Genomic DNA, 10,197 nt, shown 5'->3' with positions numbered 1-10,197 from the left:
GTTGCTGACACCCATCGAGGCACACACCCTCAAAGACGATTGGTGGACATATGGAGAACAATAGAAGTAATTTATGGTAGTGTATGGTAATTTTCCGTACGGGATTCACTTCTTTGTAGCATATCTACAGGGTGGGAAATAACCTTTTGCTAGGGGCCTGCTGGAAAAAGTAACAACAATTAAGAAATTATGGTAATACCAAATGTTTACTACGATAATTGTGGTTACAAAAACAGAATTAAAAGTTAGTTCACGACAAAGCACCTTGCTTCAAGGCAAATGCTACCCAAGACCTTCTTCGGCGAAGTGGCATTAACTTGTTCAGCAGTTCTGAATGGCCGGGTGCATCACCGGACCTGAATCCAGCGGAGCACTTTGGGGCTATTCTGAAGGACGCAGTTGAGTCCTTGATGATAGTGGAACGTGGACCGGACCGCTATTCCCGGGTAACACTCCATCTGGAACAAGTCCTCCGTGACAAGGAATGGAGTACGGACTGTTTGCGAATCTTCTGAGCTCCTACCCTGATCGTCTTCGTGCTGTGAGAGAAGCAAACGACGTACATACTAACTTTTAATTTTGTTTTTGTAACCACATTTGTCGTAGTAAACATTTGGTATTACCATAATCTCTTAATTGTTTTTACTTTTTACTGTGGACCCCTAGCAAAAGGTTATTTCCCACCCTGTACAGTCGTAGTAAGAATAGAGAGACTGTGACCAACTGAACGATTAGATATGACGAGTAAAGTGATTAATCAAAGGGGGGACTATTTTCTCAAGGAGTCTCGGGTTCGATCCCCTTTTGAGACATATTGCAGGTGGCTCGGATCCAAATTTAAGCTGTAGGTCCAGTTCCGATTAGCGTAACGTGAGCATAAAATGATGAGTCAAATTTTTAAAAAATATTCTCGAACCTGTTAGACTTCGTGATAAAAGTCAGAACATTTGAGTCTGCGAAAAACAATATTAGGCAGACTAATATTCCAAAAACTTGACAGTTGGGAGGGGCAATCTTCCCTATCGCCCGCCCCCTACAAGCAACTGATTGCATCTTCGACTCTGCGTTCGCTCATTCATACTCTATCACGGGAATCAGTGGAGCAAGTCCGCGCGTAACTGTAGAGAAGGGAAGACTGCGAGTTGGAGGGGCGAAGCAGAGCGCTCTTCTGCAAATGGCTGGTAGCCACACTCACGTGTTCATTGGTCGAGTCCTCTCGAGTCACTACTTGCAAAATTTGTTCTCGTTCCCTCGCTCCACAGATTCCCGGGAGAGAGTGAAGTGTTTAAAATTCGACATCGCCAGAGGGTCCTTCTAATCTTGGTAGAGCAATAATCGATATCATTGATTAGGATCGACTTGAGTCGAACGGACAAACAAATGGATGAATGATATGTTGATGATCTCACGAGGAGAGTAAGAAAAGTTTTGCCTCCCTATTTTTAGCCGAAATAATAAACATGCAGGGAAATGAAAATATACGTACCTTGCGCTATTTTTCCTCATAGTCACCACAGCGGTTCAGGCATTTGTCCCACATAGCCACTAGTTTGGAGATGCCGCTGTTGTAGAATTCGTCGTCGCACATTAACCTGTCCTGCCAGGAACTTCTTCGGTGGACCGAACACGTGGAAATCACTGGGGGCGAGGTCTGGACTATACGGTGCATGATCCAGAATCTCCCATTCGAATGACAAGTCTGTCGCTGCTCATACGACGTGGGCGTGTTGAGTACTACAGCCATCTTTGCAAACTGACAGCAGCGCCGTGCCGCCGCCGCGGGCAACTTCGCAAACTCTACATAGAGAAGCACAAGTCTCCTCATTCCGTTGCTGTTATTGGCTGAGTACGACATGACGTCATGCGGTCTGGCAGATCGCGTACAACCGCGTGCACGTTGGATCCTATTTCAGCAGAATTTTTACACGGCGTGCACGGCAGAAGACGGTAGAAAAACATCTTGTTAATAAGCGTGGGCGGTCACATTGGCGCATTGGAGAATAGTCTTTATTCTTCCCTTAGCGTAATAATTAATATTAATATTATTTCGTCATAGTATGGTCGAATTTTGTTCTTTCTAGTGTTCATTCTTGTCTGATAGCAACATGAAGTGAAATATAATAATAATAATACTAATATAATAATAATGAATTGTCTTTATTAAGCGGGCAAGGTTCATCCTAAGGTTGTCCTTGTCAATACCCTTACATGTGAATGTAATGATTAAATTTCGTATCCTAATTTGTTCTAAAATCAAATGTGCATTTAAATAGTACTAGTATATGTAAAATTTAATATTTTTTACTAAATAATAACAATGCTCCACATATCACTGTGTACGTAAGAGGTAAGAATGTTTTCTATTCCATATAGGGAAAGTGGGGCAAAGCGAAATAAGGGGCAAAGTGAAATCATCGAATTGCCAAGCACACACGCAGCGCCATCTTTTGGTTTGACGATGTATTGTCTCACCATCACGTACAGGTGCATCTCCCTCATAGGGGGCAGCACGTGACAGCTTTTCCTCCAGTTTCAGTAACAAAGAAAGTGTTTGGAGCACATGGTCTTGTAATATTGGCGCCCTGCTTCGTTGCACACTGAGAGGTATGTATTTTGTTGACATTATTCTTTTGATACTTTTATCATTACTTATAAAGTCATGCATCATGTGGCAATGGCAAAAAGTGTAAAGACGAAATAAATTAAATGCAAATAATTTATAAACTTGTACTGCATGCCAGGGGCAAAATGAAAGGGGAAAGAGAAATGTTATTCCACTTTGCCCCGGGCTACAGTTTCTCGAAGTATCTAAATAGTAATGGTTAGATTTTCATACAACTCCAATAAAATTGTATATTATTTATGTTACATCTTCTTGTTTCAGGCAAGATGGTACGTAATTACAAACGCACAACTAATCAGCAATCCTGGACAGAGGAGTCTATGGCTCTAGCTGTAACAGCTGTAAAGGATAATATTATGAGTTTCCAGAATGCTGCTGACTCATTCGCCGTTCCTGTTGCCATGCTGTACGATGGAATAGTAAAACGAGATGGTAAGAGTTTCAATTTGTATGATTTAATACATTTTATTTTTGTAGAACTGCAGCTTATGGATATAGCGTAGTGCATTTTAGTGTGAAGGCTAATTAGTTTCTCATTGTTCAATTTAAATCAAATCGTATTGTGAATGAGCAGAAGGCCTAAGTAGGCTTAAGCAATTATGAAGACATTTATCCTCACTGTGACACCAACTTGATAACATTAAAGGCGTGACCTAATTTGAAACAGTATTGGATTGAAAAAGAAATAATTAATATATTAACTTTATTTTTATTAGTTTATATGCTATTAATTAACATTATTATACAAATTATTGATAAAAGGCCTACATGTGATGAATAATGTAGCTAATAAAACTTATATTTTTTCCCCCATTTTTGACATCAGAAACCCACGGTGGGGACCGCACCCAAGACCGTCGGATTTAGAGACTAGTTTCCTAACCACTGTGCCATGAAGCCTGCTGTGGAGCTCATAAATCCCAGCTGATTGGGCTGTTGGTTTTTGATTAAAAATTAGCTCTTAACATTGTATAAATTGATTCATGAATGGTCAGTAGGCTATAAACATTCCATCCGTATTTGAAAGGACCTAGACGTGTGGACCTACACTGTAACACAGGATAATGTTTGGAAACTTTTCAGTCTCGTTGTGAAAATTGAATTGTTATGAGTATAAAGAGAAATAAAGTAAACCAAAATATACATATTTGAAGGTTCGAGTGACAAACGTAATTACCTACAATAGGCTGATACTAATTGTATTAACACTTTTTTTTATTGCAGTGGACGTTGACCAGTCACGTGAGAAACGACTAGGAAGATTCAGGACGATTTTCATAGAATCTCAGGAGGCAGAATTAGAGGAACATGTCTTTCTTATGGAATCACGACTATTCGGACTCACGACGAAGGATCTTCGCTGCCTGGCGTTTCAATATGCTGAGTGTAATAATATTACACATCCATTCTCTAAGCAGTCTGGAATGGCTGGTGTAGACTGGCTGTATGGATTTTTGAAACGTCATCCTGCTTTAACACTTCGAACTCCAGAGTCTACTTCTCAAGCTAGAGTCTCATCTTTCAACAAGGTAACTGTAGCTAAATTTTTCGATCTCCTTACAGCACTGATGGACACCCATAAGTTTTCTCCTAGTCGCATTTATAATGTCGACGAGACAGGTATGAGCACTGTTCCCAATAAAACTTCCAAGGTTATCAGTTTAAAGGGTAGGAGACAAGTTGGACAAATTTCATCAGCAGAAAGAGGAACAACAACAACAACTGTGATCTGCTTTAGTCCAGCAGGACACTACATTCCACTTCTTATTTTTCCACGTGTTATAAATAATCCAGCTCTTGCCCATGGAACACCTCCAGATACGATTGTTCATTGCCACCCTTCAGGCTGGATGCAGACAGATATTCTTACAAAGTGGTTTGATCATTTCATCTATTGTACCAAACCTTCCGTTCATGATCCTGCACTCCTCATTCTCGATGGCCACGCGACCCACACAAAGAACCTTCAATTGGTCCTAAAGGCACGCTACAACCACGTGCATGTCCTGTGTATCCCTCCTCACACGAGTCATAAACTCCAACCTCTAGATGTTGCCTTCATGGACCCATTAAGCACTTTATTCTCAGGAATGTGCAACGTGGCTACGTAATCACCCAGGAAAGGTAGTCTCTATAATTGAAGTTGGTGAACTGTTTGGGAAAGCGTACATGAAGGCAGCCACCACAGTGACCGCAGAAAATGGATTCAGGTCAACTGGAATCTGTCCTTGTGACCCCAACATCTTTCCGGAAGAGGCTTTTGTAGCTGCAAAAACGAGGAACAGACCACCCCCAGGTGAGGACGATGTCATTCCAAACCAATCGACAGTTCCGGGAGAGGCATCAGCTGGTCCATCAGGAGTGCAAATAGTTCGTGATGAGCCAACAGTTCGTCCATTTGAAGTCCTAACGGTACAGCACTTCATCAAAAGTGTGTAAACAGGTCAGCCCTAAGGACATCTTGCCCTTGTCTGCAATGATAAGAGACAACAGTATCCGAAAAACATCGAGAAAGACAGGAGTGACAGCAGTTTTGACTTCTAGTCCTTACTTGACAGAGCTGAAGGTTCATAACTCTTCAGCTACAGGAAACAGCAAAGATGCATCATGTAAGAACAGGACAGCGCGAAAACAATTGTTTGGGGGTCGAGCTCTAAGCAAGGATAAGAACAAAAAACCAAAACTACCAGTAGGCCTAGATGATGAATCTTCCGATGAGAGTGACGAAGAAGAAGAGTGCATGTTTTGTAGTGAGCCCTTTTCAAGATCCAAACCAGGTGAGGGATGGATCACGTGCTCCAAGTGCAAGGAATGGGCTCATGAGGAAGGCACAACATTTGATAATGAGATTGATGATGGAAACCATTACATTTGTGACAATTGTAACACATAATTAATTGTAATGTTTCACAATTGGTGTATTTCACTTTGCCCCAATTACTTTTTCACTTTGCCCCATATATAGGGCAAAGTGAAATTTTTGCAGTGTTTATAAATATTTTATGTCTTTCCTAAAGTAAAGATGGCTACATCTCATTGTTTTTATTATATGTAGCCAACATATGTAGGTATTACACTGTGTATTTAGATTTGTTATTTCTGTAATTACATGCGTTTCAAATTTTATTATTTGTTAGCTATTTCACTTTGCCCCACCTTCCCCTACAGCAGTACGGAATGACAGAAAATACTGATAATTTTTTGTAGTTTATGTGAGGAGGGAGTAAATTGAAGACTAAAATTGGTAAACGCTGTAAGTGCCACAATAATTCAAACACTGTTTTCTACGTTAAACTGTGAAATGTGCCATGCTTTATAATGTGGTAAACGTGAAATGTGGCTGATAGGCCTCTAAGTAGTTCAAAGGGCGTGTAAAGAGGTCACTAGTGTGAACGTTCTGACTGGCTGATGTACTGAACGATGCGATTTCCCAACACTTTCGCTTTTGGCACTTACAAAGTTTACCACTTTTAGAAAAGTTCCCCTGTGCTTAGCAGCACGCGGGGGTAACGTCCTCAATTAATTTGGGTGACAGGGATTCGCTCAGTCTGAGCCGTAGAAATATCTTTTGGTGCTTTCCGTGCTTCATACAAATGTCATTCTCCTGGATTAAACTACAAATCTCCTACCGCAACAACAGATCTCTTTGTTCTCTTACAAACAAAATTTGCAGTTGTCATTATTTCTTTCCCTTTTCTCTGGGTATTTTACAATGTGTTTCTGTATGTAGTCAATTGAGGGTACTTGTTATATGTTAGTAAATACCGTGAATGGTATTTCTAAAGAAAACATTACAAGAATTACGTGTGCTTTAATTGATTGATTTTGTTTATTTTAATTTGCTTTTCTGCCCTTTTGGCTAATCGTGAAGATGAGAATGAGTGATGATATGATGAAATTGGTGAAGGGACACTAACAGAAAACATCCAAGTCCAGGCTTGATTCGAACCCAGGACCTCTGGCGTCGTAGCGCGGTGTGATTATCACTACGCCATGAAGGTCGGCTGTGTGCTTGAAATAAAACGCACTCCTAGAAATATTGAATAATACGTATAATAACATTATTATTTAACACTCGTATCTATGTCTCGTAATACTTTATATCACTTTTCCCAAATTTCCAAACTCCTCGAGGCATGTTATTATTAGTCGTTACTTGGTATCTTGTATACGACATTACTATGAACAATTATGCACAAAAACTGTTTTCAAAGAACACAATAAACTTGTTGATTGCGCTCGGTGAGACTACCTTTCTGTCCCCCAATGCCCCCTCAGTAGCTGCGGTTTTGTCATCAAGCAACGAACGTTGTCTCGAGCAACGAAATACATTTTCATACCTGCCAGGGATGAATTTATCCCTTACCTTATAAAAGGTAATAATCAATTTTGAAGTAATATATTCCATCCTGTTCTCAACCCTAATATTTCTCTGAGTTTTCCAGAATGCTCATTTCTTCCAGAGTACTCAATACACAGTACACTCCAACTCGATATTTATTTTACAATGATCTCCTCAATTTCCTCTCAGAAGAAAGAACTGATTTTGATCAAAAAATGAATAAAACACATTTTGTACTCGTAATTATTCGCTTCTATCGAAATATTGATAAAAGCAGGACACGAACTAAAGCTAACAATCCTTGCGATAAGTGAAACTGCTACTTCGGGGTGTTAATGAAATATTTGTAAAATTTTATAAACACTTAAGAGACCAAAATGAGAAAAAAATCTACTCATATATGTGTATGCTACAGATGTGAAAACTGTGCAATATCTAAATGCCCAAACACGTTCTTATAATTTCATCCCAGAGGCACATGCTAATGTTAGCACTTCCATTAATTGCATTCGTCATTTGTCTGTTTTACGAAAAAATATCCTGAAACAAAATAATCTGTAACGAAGGCTAGTCTTCTGTACAAACGTGCGAACCGAAGGACAATACGCATAGCCGCGTCAAGGCCGCGTCATACTAGGTGTGACGTCACTACTACGATAACCAACAGGGACGGTGCCAGGGAGGCCCGAAGGGGTGCTTGCGCACCCCTTAATTTTCTTCCGCACCCCCGTCAGCACCCCCTACGTTCAACTGAAAACAATGGCCTTTAGAGTGTCATATTATGTCATGTCGTCATATCGAGCGTCGAATGTTACTTACTGAAATAAGACCGTTATTATTGTATCATCAGGCAAGCACTGAAAGAGATGCCAATGTACGTGCATACTTTCCTGTTCTGGTGGCAGCCTCTATAAAGATCAGCGGCCGTTTTTTTTCTTTCATCAGCATTATTGTTATGAATGTTTCTTCCTTTGCTTCTTCAAGTGGTCTGCTTGTGGTTTTCGATAATTGCCTACAGATTAATGTGAGTTATGTTTTTCTTTCTTTTTCTTTTGCATTGTTGATAAACGGTTTATTTTTCCGCCTATTTGTTCTTCCTCACACTGGAGCAAGAATTTAAGCTGCTTTCAAGGTATCACCAAGTCAATGACCAAGTCGTACTCGAAAAATTAGAAGAAGTGCTCTGTTGTAATAAATGGTAACTGACATTTTGGTTATTTTTGAGTTACAAAGTGAAATGTGCCATCATTCAATTTTCGAGTGAAATTGCCACGTCATACAATTTGCATTGAACTCAGTGAAACCTTCTGAAATCGGTAATACAACACTAAAACAATTTATCTACAGTTTTTCTTAATGAACTCAGAAATCAACAAAATGTCACCATGTTTTACACCCGAGCCCTTCATTTAACGCGACGCGAGTTGTAACATGAAGGGTAGTTTTGCGTCAAATCTCCTGCATATGGCCTTGAACGGCTGAGCAGCACCAGCAAATCACAGACATGCGGCGTTGCCTAGTTCAGAACCTGTTTCACCTCGCTACTAAATCGTGTACCTGGCGCTCGGATATAAATATATTATTTCAAGTGTCAGTAGTTCAACAAATGGAAAGATAATGAATTTGCGAGTATGTACGAAAAAGAAGCGTGATTGTAACTTATACCGTTCCCTGTGTAGAAGCAATGTTATTATAAACGTATTTGCATTGTATCGTTTTTGCTCTCCCTTCGTTCCTGTTGCATTCCGAAACTTTCCGATTAGCGAAGGGAACAAGTCTATGGGAACAAGGCACGTACGTTCCCAGTGATGGTAGAAGAAGTTGACGAAGGATTCCGTTATTTTCGTGTTTAGTGGGTGTGTGCAGCATGTCGTTGAGTAAACCAAGTGGTAGTGGTAGCAACAGAAGCAGGGACGTAGCTAGGTTGATCAGTTTGGGGGGGCACAAACGTTAAATTTTTTCTATCAAACTATTATAAATTAACAAACTATTTATACACCATATAGGCCTATACTGTATACATACATTATATATGTGTGTGTGTGTGTGTATGTATATATATATATATATATATATATATATATAGAGAGAGAGAGAGAGAGAGAGAGAGAGAGAAAAGGAGCAAGGGCCTCCTCGGTGGCGCATGGTAGCATCGTCGCTTTGTAATCAAGGGGTTCTGGGTTCGATACCCGGTAGATGCTCATGTGGTTCGGATCCCACTTTACACTGTAGAATCCCGATTAGCCTTACTGTGTATAAAGTGGACTTAAAACACCAACTCAATCAATCAATAAATTGGAAAGGAACATAATTTTCTTCTAGACCCCAACAGTCTACGGATATACTCTCGCGAAATCCACAGCCATTATTCGGGAAACTAAATGCAGAATGAACTCATTAGCTTAATGGCTGATACACCAAGAACAATGTTCTTAGTCTTTAGATTTGTAAATTTGCTGGAAGAAAATTGAGAAGTAGATAAAACCCCTTTCCGTGGTTTTAGATATGAAGGACTGGAACCAGGTTTACAAGTATTGGCAACAGTGCAAATATGAAATGTGTGCGTAATGAGTTCAAGCTAGGCATCTCATGTATACAGTTCATACTGGAATCGAATCCGGTATCTCTTAGTTCAAGGGCGGGCCCGAGTCTTGTATGGCATCTGATTGTTCACTTGGGAAATGATGACGATAACAAATTATATGCAAACGTCTAATTTCTTAAAATTAATCTTATTTATGTGTGGAAAACTGAATATATGATGGCACTGGATAAAACAAATTTCCCACACGCTCAAATAATTACGCTCTCGTCTTTGGTTCGGCAGGCTCAACAACCTGCCCGGGTTCGATTCCCGATGGAGGCACATAGTTGTTCAGATGTCACTTTAAACTGTAGGTCCAGTCCCGATTAGCCTTACTGTGCATAAAGTAGACTTAAACCAGTTCTATTTATCAATCAATCGAAAGGTTCAAGGTCCGATCGCTGGTGGTCAGGCAGGTAGCCAGAATTTGATTTCGGAAGTGGCTTATCCCTTATCGGGAGCCGCCATCTAAAGACGAAAAGGTTGAGGGGAGGAGTAAATGGGCTAAGATGAATTTCTTGATATATTACAACTTACCATATACAATATGTTTAATCCTGTTAATGAAGTAAATTTATTTACTACTACACATTATTAAAATCAGATATTTGTAGGATTTCGGGGAAGGACTGCAGCCCCCGAGCCCCT

General features: G+C 40.0%; 1 protein-coding gene across 1 annotated transcript; it reads left to right on the top strand.

The window, feature by feature from the left end:
* Positions 1–1,853: 1,853 nt before the first annotated feature.
* Positions 1,854–4,734, top strand: LOC146000595 (uncharacterized). The gene is made up of 3 exons (XM_083138348.1): positions 1,854–1,947; positions 2,885–3,055; positions 3,848–4,734. The coding sequence occupies exons 1-3, from the start codon at positions 1,854–1,856 to the stop codon at positions 4,732–4,734; spliced, it is 1,152 nt and encodes a 383-aa protein (XP_082994474.1).
* The last annotated feature ends 5,463 nt before the right edge of the window (positions 4,735–10,197 follow it).

Source organism: Lepisma saccharinum, chromosome 16 (genome assembly GCF_977018435.1).
Source record: "Lepisma saccharinum chromosome 16, izLepSacc3.1, whole genome shotgun sequence".
Classification (NCBI taxonomy): domain Eukaryota; kingdom Metazoa; phylum Arthropoda; class Insecta; order Zygentoma; family Lepismatidae; genus Lepisma; species Lepisma saccharinum.
The sequence above is the reverse complement of the archived record's forward strand: the minus strand, read 5'-3'. Positions and strand labels throughout refer to the sequence as shown.

Excerpts from the sequence above, each read along its gene's own strand:
- LOC146000595 (XM_083138348.1), top strand. The coding sequence starts at position 1,854 with ATGACGTCATGCGGTCTGGCAGATCGCGTACAACCGCGTGCACGTTGG. Across the intron at positions 1,948-2,884 it reads GGCGTGCACGGCAGAAGACG|GCAAGATGGTACGTAATTAC; the intron begins GTAGAAAAACAT and ends TTCTTGTTTCAG. Across the intron at positions 3,056-3,847 it reads TGGAATAGTAAAACGAGATG|TGGACGTTGACCAGTCACGT; the intron begins GTAAGAGTTTCA and ends TTTTTATTGCAG.